The following is an 18,333-nucleotide window of genomic DNA, read 5'->3' on the forward strand; positions in this document are numbered from 1 at the left end:
ATGATAGCTTCTCAGACTTTGATGTTTCATATCGTCGTCGTGTTGTTCGTTCGTGTGTTTGGTGTGGTGTCGCCGCCTTTGGCACGGTAACCCACAAAAAAAGTAGAAAAAAAGAAGACAAAATATAGAAGAAGATACCAGTTTTTGAGGGAAGTCATTACTTGCGAATGGCTGAGCTAGAAAATTGCCGACTTCTAATGGCACAAGTGCCATGTCGATGTTGATGATATAGCTACTTCCGGGGTGTGCAGCAGGTGAGACATAACGGATGTGTGTTTCTGTTTGCTCTCAACTGAGTATACATTTGAGTAAAGAGGATAAAAAGCTATATGAACCTATTTTACTATACTCTACAACCGCAAAAAGATTGAAAGACTGTTGGAAAAATTGAGCCAAATTAGGAACGCTTATGTAGTTATGAGCTTGAGGCACAGGGTGGAAGGATTTTTTTGCTTGTGTTTCGTTGTAATGAAATGTGGGCGTTTAGAACAAAAGAAAGTTTAAACAAGAGCAGACGGTTTACTGGAGAAAGTACATTTATCTTCTTTGCAGGAAGTTTATCTATGCATATGGGTCACAAAAGAGCTTTAGACTTTATAGTTAACCATCTCAAAGACGTTGAGGATTAAGTTTTAAATTTAAAAGAGCAAGTTCGGTATATTTTCCTTTTGTTTTCTAAATGAGAAATAAAAGGAAGTACAGTCGACGACGTGTGAGTACAATAGGTGATCATCAAAATATTATGGTTCACTTTACAGTAGTCTTGAAATTAAGCTTAAGGTACATTTTATGTACAAGGAAGATTCCAAGGAATTTTTTGTAGAACGTTTAAGCCGCTACAAGAATATATCTTGCTAATTTGAAAATAATGAACTGGAAAATTTTAAAAAATATAAAATGTTTTTATAATTTTTTTTAACTTTGACCTCGAATATCTTAAGAATGGTTAGATTAATGAAAAAAGTTAACAAGACCTTTTTTGTGGAGCAATCAATTTCCAACAAGAATATGTCTTGCGCGTTTGATTATTATAATTTTTCAATTTGTTACAAAATTAAGAACAAAAAACGAATTTTTAAAGATTTTCTCGATTTTTGGACCTAAAATATCTATTCAACGGTTAGATAAACGAAAAAAGTGTATAAAGCCTTTTTTTGTAGAGCGTTCAATTTCCTACAAGAATATGAAAAGAAATTTGCTAAAAAGTCAATTAATAAAAAAATTATTTTTTTTTAGTAGAAGCTTGATGTAAAAATGGAAAATTGCAAAGCGGAGGACCTTCCCATTAATATAATGAGCTCATATTTGGTGTGTATATTCTAGAGGGGTCTAGCAATCGATTTTTCGGAGTACCAAATCAAAAAAAAAGAATTTCGATTTTTTGGACCCACCCTAATGTACAATGTACATTAGGGTGGGTCCAAAAAATCGAAATTTATTTTTTTGGTTTGGTACTCCAAAAAATCGATTGCTAGACACCTCTAGAATATACACACCAAATATGAACTCTTTATATTAATTGGAAGGTCCTCCGCTTCGCAATTTTCCATTTTTACATCAAGCTTCTACAAAAAAAAAATCATTTTTTTATTGATTGACTTTTTAGCAAATTTCTTTGCATATTCTTGTAGGAAATTGAACGCTCTACAAAAAAGGCCTTATACACTTTTTTCGTTTATCTTACCGTTTAATAGATATTTGAGGTCCAAAAATCGAAAAAATCTTTAAAAATTCGTTTTTTGTTCTTAATTTCGTAACAAATTGAAAAATTATAATCATCAAACGCGCAAGACATATTCTTGTAGGAAATTGATTACTCCACAAAAAAGGTCTTATTAATTTTTTTCATTAATCTTACCATTCTAAAGATATTCGAGGTCAAAGTTAAAAAAAATTATAAAAACATTTTTTACTTTTAAAAATTTTCCAGTTCACTGAAAAATTATTATTTTCAAATTAGCAAGATATATTCTTGTAGAGGCTTAAACGTTCTACAAATAATTCCTTGACATCAAATTGATTGCTTTAACCGTTTAGAAGATATTCGAATCCAAACCAATGCCCACTGATTTCAATAGTTTTCTTATGACCCGCATGCATTGTGATTTGGATACGAATATCTTCTAAACGGTTAAAGCAATCAATTTGATGTCAAGGAATTATTTGTAGAACGTTTAAGCCTCTACAAGAATATATCTTGCTAATTTGAAAATAATAATTTTTCAGTGAACTGGAAAATTTTTAAAAGTAAAAAATGTTTTTATAATTTTTTTTAACTTTGACCTCGAATATCTTTAGAATGGTAAGATTAATGAAAAAAATTAATAAGACCTTTTTTGTGGAGTAATCAATTTCCTACAAGAATATGTCTTGCGCGTTTGATGATTATAATTTTTCAATTTGTTACGAAATTAAGAACAAAAAACGAATTTTTAAAGATTTTTTCGATTTTTGGACCTCAAATATCTATTAAACGGTAAGATAAACGAAAAAAGTGTATAAGGGCTTTTTTGTAGAGCGTTCAATTTCCTACAAGAATATGCAAAGAAATTTGCTAAAAAGTCAATTAATAAAAAAATGATTTTTTTTTAGTAGAAGCTTGATGTAAAAATGGAAAATTGCGAAGCGGAGGACCTTCCCATTAATATAAAGAGTTCATATTTGGTGTGTATATTCTAGAGGTGTCTAGAAATCGATTTTTCGGAGTACCAAATCAAAAAAATGAATTTAGATTTTTTTGACCCACCCTAATGTACATTGTACCTAAATGTTCAAAATTTTTGAAAGTATTCTCCCGAACATGTTTGAAAATGTAACTAATTTAGCTTATACCAGTTGCTTCAATCGGAAACTCTGACTTGATACTTTAACCTCTTACATTAACTTTTTGCCTCTGCTGGTCAAACTCGGTATCCGAATTAGCGAAAATCTCACAGTTTTGGCACCTTGAAATCACCAAATTGCGTCAAGCAAGGTCCAAAACAAGTTTAATGGGTAAAGGCGGGGGCAACAAATTGGAGCAACAAACTAACCAGAAATTTTTGCATACTTACTTTATAGAAATTTTGAGTTTTAATGCGTTTTCTCGTTTCATCCACATATGTTCCACAAATGCTATTAAGATCCAGAAGGCATTTTGGACTTGAAGGAGCTGGATTTAAAACGTGATATATGGACCTTTTTGAAAAGGTTTCAATGACTTCTATAATTTGACACTATATTCTTTTGACAGATCTTTTTTGTACAATCTTTTTTGCGTAAACTGTTGAACAAATTCAAGATTGAAGCAAGAAATTAGCATGAAATTCCTGCATATTTTGATCTTCAAATTTTCGTTGTGGCGTACTTAGCTTGACGTCAAGCTAGGTCCTCCAGAATTTTAAGGGGTAAAGTCAGGAGCAACAAAAGGATTGGAGCAACAAATTAACAATAAAACTAGCAAGTAATTCCTGCATACTCAGATTTTGGAATTTCCTTTGTGTGGCGCACCCAATTCGACATACCTCTCTTAACAACGCATTTTAGTTTTGACAGTTTCAAGTTTAGCCGAAAATGTTTAGGTGAAAATGTATTCAATTTTTTTGTGTTGGATAAAGAGACCCTACATTTTTGATATCTTGTAGAGCTGCTCGGTAGTTTGGTGTTAAGCTCAAGATGGTAAAAAAAGGTAAAAGTACCGAAAGAATGCCTGGAAAGTAGAACTACTCGATAATATATGTAGATGATCCGTTAATTGGTCTCAAACTGCTACACTTATCTATTTTTGGATAACTTGACACCTGGTTTATTTAACTTTATTTCTGGTATAATTAACTATATTATATGATTAAATATACCAGAAGTAAAGTTATTCCTTGTGTTATTCTTTCTATGTGTACATACATATAAACGTCAAAAGCTTGAATATTGGTGAATTTATGGTTTAAATATGAGCTAACTCTGATAAAAATTACGCTTAGGTTATAGAGTTGCAAAAAATAATAGATACTAGCATTTTCTATTTTTAAAATTTATTTAAACTTAAAAAAAAGTAATACAAAAATTAAATATTTTATAAAATTTCCTTAATACACATAAACATACAAAAAACTTGTGTAATGGATAAATTTTTTAAGAATTTTGTTACAATATTTAAGCTTTACTTTAATTTTAATTTTATTTTTTTTTGTTTTTAATTTTAGGCCGCCAATAAAAATTTTTGGTGCAATCGACCAGAAAACCTTCGTTCCATTCCCGTTGATGTGTGGCGAAATTTTAGTGATTCAAAAGACAATTGCTATCAAGTTGGCTATGATTATTATAGCATATCACTTTCCTCAAATTCAAACATGGAGGTAAGTTGAAATTTATTATTCATCTCTAGGTACAAATAAAATCATTTTATATCTTCATATTTATTTTCTTTTGAATTATTGTATCTTCTTAAATAAATAAATGTATTCAAATTGTATTTCATTTCTATCTTTTTTTTTCTATAAAAAAAGGACAATCTACCAGACATTCCACACAATAACACAAGAATAGCATGTACATCCTGGGAATATGATATGAATGATGATCTCGGCAATACATGGACATCAGAATGGAATTTAGTCTGTGACAAAGAATATCTTAAAAATGTTGCAGAGATGTTCTTTTTGTTGGGAGTCGCTTCAGGTGGCATCTTATCTGGTTATTTGTCAGATAAATTTGGTAGGAAAACCATGTTATTCATATCAGCAGTGCTGCAGACAATTTTTGGTAAGTTTTCTTTTTTTTTCTTATTTAATAAAAAAAATATGTAGGATTTACCTAAAGGTAATTAGAATTTGATTTCAATAATATTTATAGATACTTATAGATTCTATAGCTGAAGAAGAAATTTGTTTATTGATTAATTTTTTTTTTAAAGGTAAAAACATTTTTCAATAATTCCTTTTTTCACAATAAAAATAAAATAAAACTCCTCTCAAGGCTTTTGATTCTTGACAGAAGATAAATAAACAAATGAGATTTTTTATTATTTAATCCGTTTCAAAAATCAGTGCAAATTTGCTGTTCAATTAAACTACTTCAGCTTGAGTTCGAGTTTTCAATAAATGTTCGTTCTTGTTGATTCTCATGAATTCGAATGACCCTCTTTAGCAAGTTACACTAACTTTTTATCGACGATTTGCCAACGATAAATAACGACACCTGAATTATTTCGTAATGGAAATTTTCATACACATATTGTCACTAAGAACGGATTCTGTAATTGTATTTTCGGGTTTTGTAGTAGGTACCTAAATCTACGATACAAATAGATTTCATGAAAAGGTCTTGTACCTATTAATAAACTTTAAAAATCATATTCCCATATTTAAATGGAAATGAACTATGGTCAGCAAAGAGAATCCCATTTTACCTCACATTGGTATTTTTAAACAACACCTCACTGCAATCACTTCAACTTGAAACGAATGATCTATTATAATTTCTATTTTTATACACAAAATCAAAAAAAAAAAAAATATATAGCTATAAAAAAATGTAGTTATCCTTGATTTTTCCAATTATAATCCCTCTGCTGCTGGGTTTATACCATCGAAAGGCTACGACCTTTGTCCACAAGTGCAATGTGCTTGTGTGCAAACCAGCCCCAACCAACTATCTAACCTATAACACTTTATACAAACAAATGACATTGACATTTGATTTCCTCAAACACTTGAATCGCCCTTCTCACTATATGAATCTATTTTTGAAAAACTAAAAAAAAAAAAAATACTTAAAGGTCATAAATCCATCAACTTTATCCGTCTCGTTCATCGTTTTTTTTTATTTTTTGTTTTTTTTTTTTCTATATTTTGCAGGTCTAGCATTGTATTTTGCCAATTCATTTGAATTGTACTTAATATTGAGAACCCTCCTCGGACTGGTATCTGTTTCGGTAACCTATGCCGGATTAATTTTAGCCATTGAATATGTCGATGGCAAATGGCGAACTATTGCCGGAATGTACAATTTATTTCCACTGCCAATATCCTATATGTTAATATCAGGAATTGCCTATTTGACACAGGATTATCAAAAATTACAACTTTGTATTGGTTTTCCTGGTATATTTTTGTGCTTTTTATGGTAAAAATAAAAACTATATAGTTTACAGATCCTTATAAAACTTATACAAATTTTTATCAATTTTTTTAAGGTTTGTTGTTCCAGAATCACCACGTTGGCTTTTATGCAAAGGACGTGTGCAAGAAGTTAAAAAAATTGTCGAAAGTGCGGCTGCATTTAATGGACGTCAACTGCCAGAGAATTATGAAAAGATATTAACGCCTCCGGTGCAAGAGGAGAGTACACGTCATGATTTTTGGTGTTTGTTCCGATCGAGATATCTGCGAAGGATAACGATATGTTTTTGGCTAATCTGGTTCACAATGAATTTGGTCTATTATGGATTGATTCTAAATATGAACACGTTTGGTGGAAATGTTTACTTGAATTCGGTAAGTGTTTTTGTAAAATTTGGCATAGTGAAGAAGTTTTTAGAGTTTGGAGAAGTTTGAAAAGGCCAATTTTTTTGTTCTATAAAATCTGGAAATACTAGATCAAAAATTCGTCAATAGTGTTTGCTTCAACTTTTAAAAAGATTGGTGTGAGTGAAGATTCTTTTTTCTAAAATTTACTTAAAAATGATTAAATTTAACAGATGTCATGTTAGATTTAAAACGATTCTTCTTGTTCTTGTTAATGACAACTGTTGTCATGGATCGTTTCAAAGAAAAATCTTCTCTTCCTCCTACTGACTGTCAGAGTCCGTTCCAACACGAATTTCTACTTTATCGATCATAATTTTTAAGTACATTTGCCAGAAAATGCCTTCATGCAAGAAATTCAAAGCGTGTTTGTTTGCCAAAATAAAACCGAAAGTGATCGCAGACTAATCGTAGAGATTACGATACTGTCTTGTGCCGGTCATTATCATCGGTTTTCGCGTCTGCTATGAATGATCTGCGCGTTAATATTTCATCTTTGCGTGAGAATTAATTGATGGTGCGTCATTTCGGACGTCAGTGTACTATTAATGTTGGAATTTCAAAAAGTTATACTCAGAGGGCTGGCTTTTTGCCCGAATTATGTCGCTCTTGATTTCTGTTTGTGTTTTTGGGTCTAGCTATAATAAATTAGAATGAAATTTTTTCTTAAACGATTATAAATATATAAAAAAAAAATAAATTTTTAAAAAAATTTTAATTTTTATATGATTGAATTATGAATTATAGGCTTTAGCTGGTCTAGTCGAAATTCCTGCGATTGCCATTGCTATGTATATCATTATGAAAGTTGGCAAGAAATGGCTTTTCTGTGGGACATTGGTTGGTGCTGGTATTGCATGTTTGTGTGCGGCAATAACTGAAGGTCAGGATGATATACTTTGGTTGAAAATTACATTCCTGATGATTGGTAAGTGACGATTTCAGAATATTTGTTTTTTTTTTGAAAATTATTGTTTTTTTTTTTGTATAGGAAAATTCACAATTAGTGCTGGAAACACTATTATGCCAGTTTATACTGCTGAATTGTATCCAACGGCGATACGTAATGTTGGTGTTGGAGCTTGTAATGTTGCTGCTGGATTGGCGTTAATATTGACACCATATTTGTCATTGCTGGTATTTTTCAATTTAAATTCATAACATTTCCATTTAAATGGAATAAGAAAGTTATTGCCAGCTTCTAATTTCATATTTTTTTTAATTTAAGACAAAAATCGAAAGCCATCTGCTAATGACATTACTAACCGCCTGGAGTATATTCGGCGGTGTGGTTGTATTGTTCCTGCCTGAAACTATGAAACAACATACTAAGCAGCATCCGCCTGAAGAAAAGTAAGTTTGATTTGGAGGGAATCATATTTCAACTGTTCGTGTTATTCATTTACAACCGCTGCCATCGAATGCAAGTTGGGGAAACAATTGTTGATATGTGTCAATATACAGTTTCGAACAAAATTACTTAAGGGTAATAAAGTACATTTTTGAATTGATCGCTGAACGTGCGTCGTCATTCTGAAATAACAACAAAAATCTTAAATTATAAAAAATCGAAGAATCTAGAATTTTGCAGGGCTTGAGGTTAAAAAAAATAAAATGCACGACTGGGTCGCACGTACTTGCTCTTGTAGTTCAAAGCATCTTTATCTTAAATATCTATTGGAAATTTAAGATTTTGTGGAGAAAAAAAATAAAAACAAAAAAAAAAAAATCGAAAGTTAAAAAAATTCAATTTTTTAAATATTTTTTGAAAAACTTTTTTTTTTAAATTTTTTTTTTACATTTTACACTTCAATACCTATGATGTCTGTAAATTTTGAAAAAATTGACTTATGCTTTGATGAAATATATGAACTTAAAAAACATGTCAATTTTTGAAAAACGGCAACGCCATATTTCCGCTCTCGGCATTTTTTGAGAAAAACTAAAAATGCAGTTTAGTTAGAATCAATAAGAGTACTGCGCACACCAAATTTGAACGAAATCGTTAGAGCCGTTTTTGAGAAATTTGAAATATCTGGAAAACGTTATATGGGAGATATGCGTTAAATTGGAGATATTAAAAAAATAAAAAAATGGTCCTAGGGAATTACGTAAAAATTATCTGTACCAAGTTTTGAAAAATATAATTAAAATTTGTTATGACATTTTATAGCAATTAAATTTAAAAAATTTGGTTTTTTCAAAAAAAAAAAACAAAGGCAATTTTTTTCAAATACAAAATTTAGTTTTCAAAATTTAATGGCTGATTTATATTGAAGTTATGTATGTATATTAATGGTATATCAGTTTGGGATAAATTGAGAAATTAAAAAAAAAGGTTCTATATGGTCTGTACCGTTTATTATAAAAGTAGTTTCTAAAAAAAACACAAAAAAAAAACTACAAAACTTTTGTTTGCATAATTTTTAATTTTTCAAAAAAAAAAAAAAACAAATTGAAAAAACAAAATAAATTATTGATCTACACCTTAAACCAAAATATCAAAAAAATCATTATTCTGTTTTCAAAAATTTGGTTTTGTTTTATTTTACTTTTTGTTTTTCTTCTTTGGAAAATTAATATCAAATTAAATCAAAATAAAATAAAGCTGTGACCCTGTACAAGGGGTCCACCCAACATTTGCGCAAAATCCTTCTTGGCGCTGTGAATAGAAAATGATGCAGAGGTCCCCTTTAAAGATCGGCAATACAGCCAGTTTGTAAAAAAAAAACATGGAAAGACTATAAAAGTTCAAATACGTGTTCAGCATCCAAAGAACATCGTTTAGGACTTTCCTATTTAAATACAATAATTTAACTGAACAAAATAATTTTTGTAAGAATTGCAGGCAAACCTAATTCGGTCCAAATGACGAAATTAAAAAAAAAAAAAAATACCAGGCAACCATGTGATAGGAATAGGAATTTAAGTTATGTGAGTGTTCTTAAAAGCATTACTGCGCAAATTCAAAGCTCCTCCCTCAACTACAAAGCCATGTAAACGTCTTGAAATGGATACACCCAATTTAGTTTCTTTAAATTCCACCCACATTTTGGATGCCTGTTGTCTGCTTATGACTGCCTGGTAATTCAATTGAATTTTTTCTTGTTTCCAAAGCCAATCTATCTCCTGCTGATTTCTAAAATCGTTTAGCAACAAAAATGACAGAAATGTTATTTTCAAACAAGCGATCTGCCGGGCCTTCAGTAACTTATTTTCAAATCTATCCACAAGCATGTGTTAGGTTATCACTTCTAATCTTTTCATGTTTTGTGATTAGCTTTGCGGGATTCCATTATTTTTTTGTTTCTTTTTTTTAACTCTGTCATATAATATAATTTATTTTTTTTTTTATTTAGATAGGTAATACGGGTTGGGGTCAAAATTCTGCCGGGGTCAAAATTCTTTTGTCAAAATTCCGCTTTCAAAATTCTGATTTTCAAAATTCTGTTTTTCAAAATTCTCTTATTAAAAACTCTGCATTTCATAATTCTGTTTTTCAAAATTCTGCAAAAAAATTAAAAAAGGGTTTGGAAAATGTTAAAAAGAGCGCGCTTTTTAACATTTTCCAAACCCTTTTTTAATTTTTTGCCGAATTCTGTAAAATCAACTTCTTGAAAAATGATTACTTACCTTAGTAATTTGTCATTCTTTGAAAATATTAATATTGTCATTAAATTTGAAAATATTAAGAAAAGGTTTTTAATACTAAAAATTTCCGAAAATAATTCAAAATTTTTTAATTTATCAAATAAAGATGAATATTCACAAATTTGAATAAGAAAAGGAATATTTTGTATCAAACAACATCGGTTCCAATAATTTATAGAATTTATTTAAAGAAAATCAGTCTATGCATTTTAAAAAATATTTGCGACACTTAAACAAAAAAATTTAGGAAAGTACCAATGTTGAATTACATTAATGAGGTGTATTTTTCTTTAGTCAACGCATATGCTATAAAAAAAAAAAAAACAGAATAGGCAGAATTTTTTGTTAAGTATAATAATGGCAGAATTTTTAAAAGCAGAATTTTAAAAAGCAGAATTTTGAAAAGCAGAACAGAAAAAAAAACAGAATTTTGAAAAACAGAATTTTCGTTAAAAAAGCAGAATTTTGAAAAGCAGAATTTTGAAGCCAGAATTTTGACCCGATCCCAGGTAATACAAATAAGAGTTTTTTTTATTTAATGCTGAATTTGAAATGAACCGTTTAATATTGTCAATTTTTTTTTTCTGTCAAACATTTTTTGGTTTTGGAGGAAAATAAAAATATTATATCAAAATTGACAAATTAACAAAAAAATTAAATTTAAAATAAGCAATTTATAACTTTAGGTATTTAATTTTTTTTTTATTTTTTTCTTTTCAGATGTTAGGTGAATTTATATTATTTTCAAACAAAAATTAAAAAAAACATCACACAAGCAAACAATGCAATAAATAATATCCATATCCAGATTAAATGTGAGTCTCATAAAAAAATCATTATATTTTAAGCAAAAAGTAGTTTCTCAATATAAAAATTGAAACTAAAAACACAAAAATAAGTAAAACTAAAAAATTTATTTACATAATTTTAATATTTTCAAAAAAAAAAAAATATACCAAACAAAATAAATTTAAAAAATTGAGAAAAACAATAAAAAAATATTTCTGAAAAAAAAAAACTAATAAGATAAATGTTGTTAAAAAGAAAAATAAAATATGTAGATTCATATTGTTAAATAATTTATATATTCGTATATATTATAAATTCGTGGTCTATACAATAAATTAAGTTGTTGGTCTTGACAAAACTGTTTCTAACTAAACATTCTCATAATAATCGATGTCTTTACAGAAAAAAAAAAACACAAAAACACAAAAATAAATATAAGCAAACAAAAAAAAAACAAAATTGTGTATATTTCAACAAAAAAACAAAACAAATATCCATAAATCTAAATGTCTCCATAAATAAATAGATAAATAAAATTTTTGGCTGGTCCAAAAATATTTCTTAGTCCCAGGTAATTTTTGTTATATAATATTTTATTTTGTTTTGTTGTTGTTAAATTAAAAAATAATAATAATAATTTATTTAATGTCCATTTGTTTAAAACAGAAAAGGTGCTTTTTAATTAATTATTTTTTTATATTTACTAATAAACAAGTTGAAAACATATCCCTTACACAATAGATTACATACAACAAAAAAATAAATACTAGATATTAAGGATTTATATTACAAAACAGGCAGGTCCTTTTTTGTGTAAGACATTTTTTTAATACAAAAATACAGTTAAACAATAGAATTATACAAACAAACAAACAAAAAAAACATTTTTAAACAAAGTTCAATCCAGTGAAATAAAATATCACTTAAAACAGAAAAATACACAAAACATTAAACTGTTCAAAATTTTTTATTAAATTACTATAAAATTTAATAAAAAAAAAAAAAACAAAATTATCATAATTATATAAAAAAAAAAAAGAATAAATATAAATTAAATGTGTAAATGTAAAAGTGTAGTCAATTAAAGTTAATTAAATAATTATTGAAAGTTAGATTTGTATTGTCAATTATATATAAACAAAAATTTATATTTAAAACAAAACAAAATGCATTTATTAATGTTGAAAATTATAATTATAATTTATTTTAATTTTGTTTTATGTTTAAGCAAAGAAATATTTATAGGTAAAATTATATCTAAAAAAAATATCCATTGTATGTATGTAAATGTAATGTACTTATTTCTATGTATGTATGTTAAGCTATGTTATTGAGATGATTTTTCTTTTATTTTGAGGAAATTCAAAATTTTGAAAAAAAATTGAAATTTACGAATAAAAATTAAAACGATTTACGCATAATATTTTCATCTTAAACTTTTAGAAATTAAATTTGTTGTTATTTTCTGTTTTTAAATTTTCCTAATTTGTTATTTAAATCTACATAAAATAAAAAAAAATCTATGTTGTACTTAATTAAGATTTGTTAAGTTTTTTTTTATGTTGTATAAATAAAATTTGAGTATAAAAGTTAAAATAAATGTCAATAATATTATAAAAAAAAAATACAAACAAAGTGTTACACAAAAAAAAAGTATGTTAGATGTAATAGCTCTATTGAAAAATAAAATCAAACAATGTGAGTGAATTGTTGTTGTTTTTTTTTTTTTTACTTAGTATAAATCTAAACATTTTTTTCTGGACAATATTTGAAAAAGGACAAAAAGGTAAGCACAAGTGAAACAGGACTTAAAAAACCTTTACACTCATGAACGTGATAAGTATTATTTTTGTTATTTTTCTTCGTTCTTGATAAGTATTATAAACATAACATTCCGGTCCAAATGATGACTTTTTTTAAAGAAACACCAGGCAACCATGTGATAGGAGTAGGTATTTAAGTTATGTGCATTTTTTTAAAAGCACTGCACATACATTGAACCCAAAAGTTAAAGTCCCTTTGCAACACATTTAAAGCTCCTCCTTCAACAACTTCCTTCCTGAACCAAATTTTTGTCAACATTTTTGCTGCCTACTGTCTGCGCATGAGTACCTGGTAATTCATTTGAATTTTTGGTTTGTTTCTCAAGCCTGTCTCCAGCTGATTTTGAATCGGGAACCAACAAACCCTCAAGGTGAACACTCGATTAGCTTTGCGGAATTCTGCATTCGTGACGACGATGAGCAATCAATGCATTTAAAAAAAAAATAGGAAAAAAGGATATTTCAATTCCTCGAAAGATGAAAAACTGCTGAAAAATAGCACTTTTAACCAATCTCAAATTCTTTTTTATGATACCTTGTGAGAGTTGGTAGTAAAACATTTACGATTTGGCCACCATTTTATTGGTTTCAATGGGTAGTAAACAAATTGTAAAACAAGAAATTTAGTAAATTAAATTTAAAATTTTGAAGCTCAAAATTCGCTAAAACTTTTTTATACCATTTTTTTATACAACTTATTTCGTATATGAATACAAAAGTAATTAATATTTTCTTATGAAGAAACACCATTCATTTCCATACCTACCTACTGTTTTATAATTACACTGGTCAGCAAAAAAAAAAACAAAAACAGTCGGGAGAAAGAACTCTGTAATTTAATTTTAATAAACTTGAGTGTGCTGAATTCAAAACAGTTTACAGATTTTTTCCATCAAGTCTAGTTTTTGAGCTCTGCTCATCACAATTTTAGCTATAAAGTCCCAAAAACTATTTTTTTTGACATTTGATCTAAAAATATTATTTTTCCGTAATATTTTGCTATTTTTTCAACCGAACCAGGGGTCGAATTACGGCACACGATTACGATCATTCGTTATCGTTTTGACTATTTCTGTCTCTATTTAATTATTAGGAAACGATAGGGACACATAGCAACCATTCGTTAACGAACGTATGCCGTAATTCGACCCCAGGAGTCGAAAACTGAAATTTACTTCAAATCTGCTTCAAAAACCATAAGTTACATATTTTAACCACCAAGATTTTGAGATATCATACCTTTCTATACCAAATATCTTTTAGAAAAAAATAATTTTGGCTTTTGAATATTGCATTATGTAGTTTTGCGAAAAAAAATTTAACGGTGATGAAATTCAACGCCAAAAGTACCACAAAAACGCGTTTTTCACCTGTTAATATTTAAATATTTCGAAAACTTGACGTGCCAGTGAAATTTTGACTACAGATTCGGAATCAGCACACAAAAGTCCTATAGAAAAGTATGGTTTGATTTAAGCTCCATTTTCGTTGCCGACCAGTGTTATTAAGAGAATGTATCACCCTGTTCCAATTTTAAATTGAAACGCTTACGCCTTAAAATATGCTATCTTTAAACATTTTCTGATACGATAGTACAAATTTCAAATTAGCATAGACTCCAATTGACAGTAATTCCACCATACACAACCAATCGAAATTATTTGTTCAATGTAGATACAACAACATGCTTTAATTCAAATATAAAAGTAATTTTAACTCTCGTATTGAATAAAAATGAGTTTATTTAAGACAGCAAAATACGTGTCATTTTTACTTTAAGGTATTCCAGGTGTGTACCTCCATTTGAATGTGATAATCTGATAACAAAAATACACTACGACACTTGACATTCATCTGGGGATGTAGCTCAGTGGTAGAGCGTTCGCTTTGCATGTGAAAGGCCCCGGGTTCGATCCCCGGCATCTCCAAGTTTTTTATTTTTTTTTTTTTCAATGTTTGAAAATGTGAATGGATGAAATATTTACTTTAAGTTCATTCAACCAGAGCAACTCTCGATTTTTGCGATAATGGGGAAATATTTTGCTTCATCAATTAAAAAATTCAAAGTTTACTTTGAAGTAAAAGAAATTAAAATACTTACCAGGTGAGTATGTGGATCAATCAATAAATCAATCTTTATCAACAAGTTTATCGTGCAAATGCAAATTGCTTATCAAAATCAACAACTAATCAAATCAATTGAAAGAAATTTAAATGTTTAGTTATTCAATTAGCATTCTATCATCGCTACAATATGGGCACATGTTTTAACTCGTGGATTGAAGTTTTGTTTATACAGATCATAACCAGCTTAAAAAAAAAAAAACAGAAATTGAAAGTAAGACTTAACCTACCACAACATAAAACCCGTTTTGCTTCATGATGCCATCTCTGGCTTTGCAAAACAAGACTGTCTGTCTGAAAAAGATATGAAGACACATAAATCGTAAGACTGTCAAAAGCTATGTAAGCCACACTTCTCTGACTCACGAGTTTGGCAAATGGGACACAGTCCATAAGGCTTAGAAAAGTTTGTTTCTTCAATTACCTGTTGAAACCGATAAATGTTTTGGTTTTTTTGGTAGATAAAAAGATAAGCGCATCATTGCTCAATTTATATGAAAATTTGAAGAACCGGCTTTTAAAATAGAGAATGAATCAATAAGAGCTGCCCAAAGCACGGATTTATCGAGTGAAGCTAAAAAATTGTAGTTTTTGTATCATGTTTATTATTTTATTTTTTAATGTAAGTTATTTATTATTAATTAATGAAAAATATTTTTCATTATTACGAAAAATTTAAAATTAAATATTACTAAAAATTTTCAAAATGCATTTAGGTAAGTAAACTTTGGGTAGAATTGCAAGCTTTGTATATTAAAATAATTTTAATGTAATTTTGAATTAAATTTGAGGTTATTTCAATTTTGACATTATTTGGTAGGTATTGTTTTTTTTTTTTGAAAATTCTTGTACTTTCTAAAAACTTGACTTATCTTGAAAAAAAAATCACAACAAAAACATTACTGTTAAAAAAAGAGCCAAGTTATCCTATGTTGAAATTATGCTGGCACAAAAAGTATTGAGATATAAAAGTGTACCAAGTTCTAAAGCTTGGGTTCAAATTCGTATCAATAAAATTTTGATTGCTTACTTGACAATTTTTGTTTTAAATACCGATTTTTAAAGTTATTTCAAAAATTTGCCAAGTAAACAATCAAAATTTTATTGATACGAATTTGAACCCAAGCTTTAGAACTTGGTACACTTTTATATCTCAATACTTTTTGTGCCAGCATAATTTCAACATAGGATAACTTGGCTCTTTTTTAACTATAATGTTTTTGTTGTGATTTCACTACTTTTTGCAAGGTATGGCTGTAGAATTGAAAATCTCTATATTTGATGAAAATTCAGTGAAAATGGGCGGTTGCCACGCCCCCTGGCTGAAATTCTCAAACTTTAAATTTTTTCCTTTGTATAAATTACCAGCTCTACCATTCTACCAAATTTCAAGATTCTACGACAATCAGAAGTGCTCTATAATAATTTATGAAAATTCGGCGAAAATGGGCGATTACCACGCCCCTTAAATTGAAAATCTCAAACTTTCGATTTTTTCCTTTGTATACACCACAAGTCCTATCACCATGTAAAATTTCAAGTTTCTACGATAGCGGGAAGGTCTCCATAATTTTGATGATCTGTCAGTGAGTCAGTGAGTCAGTTACGGTTTTCGCGATTTTTGAAGTCCTTTATCTCAGAAACTATTCATCGTAAGAAGCTGAAATTTTGTGAGGAATTTGGGTTCGGCGAGTTCAACAAATGTAGCGAGTTTGAAATTTCTGGCATCTTTGGTGTGGAAGTTAGAGGAGGGTCGAAAATGGCCTGAGTTGTTTCCTGTAAATAAGGGTGTAGTGCCAAAGTTGCTAGAGAACTTGGCTGGGCACTACCGTGCCCCTTGATTACTAAAAATCAAAGGTTTTACTTACAATTACAATAACGTACTATGCCTACCTTTTTTTAAATCCAGTAACTTTTTCTTGCATTTTGTTTTTAAACTAATCTGTTTTAATTAATATTTTTTGAAAAATATATTTCCAAACTCAAAATTTTGAAAAGAAAATTGAACTACACATTTTTTTTTAATTTTTAATTATGTAATAATACCTATGTATATTTTGTTTTCAACATTTTAAGCCAAAATCATCTAATAATCAAGTATTTTTTTTTTATAATTTTTTTAATTTTTAAATTTAATTTTTGAATAAAAGCCAATCGAAAAAGTTGATCTTCTATTTTTAGTTAAATATTTTGATTATTTATTTGCTATACTTAAAATTAATCAAACTGTTTCAACATTTAATGATTTCAATGTATAACTTCAATGACTTTTAGTTATTATTTTAATTTTGAATAGAAATTAAAATTTTTAGGGAATTAATTTAGCAAAGAAATTCGTTGAAATCCGCAATAAACACATTTATCTATTATTCGGCTCTTGTTTGTCCTTATTTGTTTTTTTTTTTCATCGTTTTATTCTCATAACTTTACTAGATGACCGTCAAAATTTTCACCTGTCAACACTACTTATTAACATCAATAAATGCAATAAAACAGACTATCTTTGTTTACTCATGTATGTACCTCGTAAGAATGTGATTTGATTTACTTTTGTTTTGTTTATTTTTATTTATAGGCATAAAACACGAATGAGAACACACAAGAAAGAATCAAACTATAATAAGGTAAGGTATGTATCAGGAAACTCCATTCTGTCTACCGTTTTAACAAAATATTAATTATGAGGTCTACAAGTGTTTTCTATAGAGCTTTTAAATAACGGTAGTTGTCTCACTAAAACGGGTCATTTTATGGTTTCGAAAAAAAATATTTCAAGATGTGATCTCACGAAGTTCTCATATAATTAAATATAAACGAAAAACTGCTCTTAATTATCGTCTTGAACTCAAATTTGAAAAATTTCGATATGGATTTTTGATTCTAAAATATTGAAAATATTCCAATTTCAGAAAGTCGTGCATTTTTATGCAAATTGCACGGAAATAGGTGAATAAGCAAAAACAGAAAAAAAAAAAAACAACAAAACACTTTGGTCATACGATTTCATGAGAATCAACAAGAACGAACATTTTACAACAATATATTTGGAGAAGAGGCCAGCCAATGATCTATTACAGCAGGTATCTACGACTCATTTAGCTACTTATTCTCATATTACCGGCGCCAATCTCAAGTTGCAATATTGTGTCTATCTATTTGGTGTTTAGTATCTAAAAGTTTGCTCACTAAATCGACCTTAACAAAGCCTTAAGTACATCAGCCCCTTCTCCATACAACACAATCAGAAATCTACAAAGATTTGATCAACTATCTAAAGCTTTTAAGCAAGCTTGTAAAACAAAAACACAAATAATAAATTCAAACACTTTTGTGATACTTGAAAGCATAATATAAAGCGATCAATTGCAAATGAAATAATGAAAAAAAAAGCTCACTTTACTTGACTTCACTTCATTTATACAAAATACTTCAAATGCAGACAA

The 18,333-nt window shown here is 28.4% G+C and overlaps 1 protein-coding gene, 1 long non-coding RNA gene and 1 other non-coding gene across 3 annotated transcripts in view; all 3 read left to right on the forward strand.

Annotated features, from left to right (window-relative positions):
• LOC129917760 (organic cation transporter protein) overlaps positions 1–8,022 on the forward strand; it is a 64,243-nt gene extending 56,221 nt beyond the window's left edge. The window contains exons 3-9 of the mRNA XM_055997851.1: positions 4,182–4,334; positions 4,485–4,740; positions 5,835–6,102; positions 6,173–6,473; positions 7,251–7,431; positions 7,495–7,640; positions 7,732–8,022. Of these exons, the coding sequence (XP_055853826.1) occupies positions 4,182–4,334; positions 4,485–4,740; positions 5,835–6,102; positions 6,173–6,473; positions 7,251–7,431; positions 7,495–7,640; positions 7,732–7,860 (1,434 nt within the window). The 3' untranslated portion in view covers positions 7,861–8,022. The remainder of the gene's footprint in view (positions 1–4,181; positions 4,335–4,484; positions 4,741–5,834; positions 6,103–6,172; positions 6,474–7,250; positions 7,432–7,494; positions 7,641–7,731) is intronic.
• A 2,882-nt stretch (positions 8,023–10,904) lies between these two features.
• On the forward strand, positions 10,905–17,633 carry LOC129917762 (uncharacterized). Its single transcript, XR_008772856.1, has 3 exons — positions 10,905–10,969; positions 17,466–17,519; positions 17,597–17,633. It is a non-coding gene; the product is annotated as an uncharacterized LOC129917762 (long non-coding RNA).
• On the forward strand, positions 14,623–14,694 carry Trnaa-ugc (transfer RNA alanine (anticodon UGC)). The gene has a single exon. It is a non-coding gene; the product is annotated as a tRNA-Ala (tRNA).
• Positions 17,634–18,333: the final 700 nt, after the last annotated feature.

This window comes from Episyrphus balteatus, chromosome 4, assembly GCF_945859705.1.
Source record: "Episyrphus balteatus chromosome 4, idEpiBalt1.1, whole genome shotgun sequence".
Lineage (NCBI taxonomy): Eukaryota > Metazoa > Arthropoda > Insecta > Diptera > Syrphidae > Episyrphus > Episyrphus balteatus.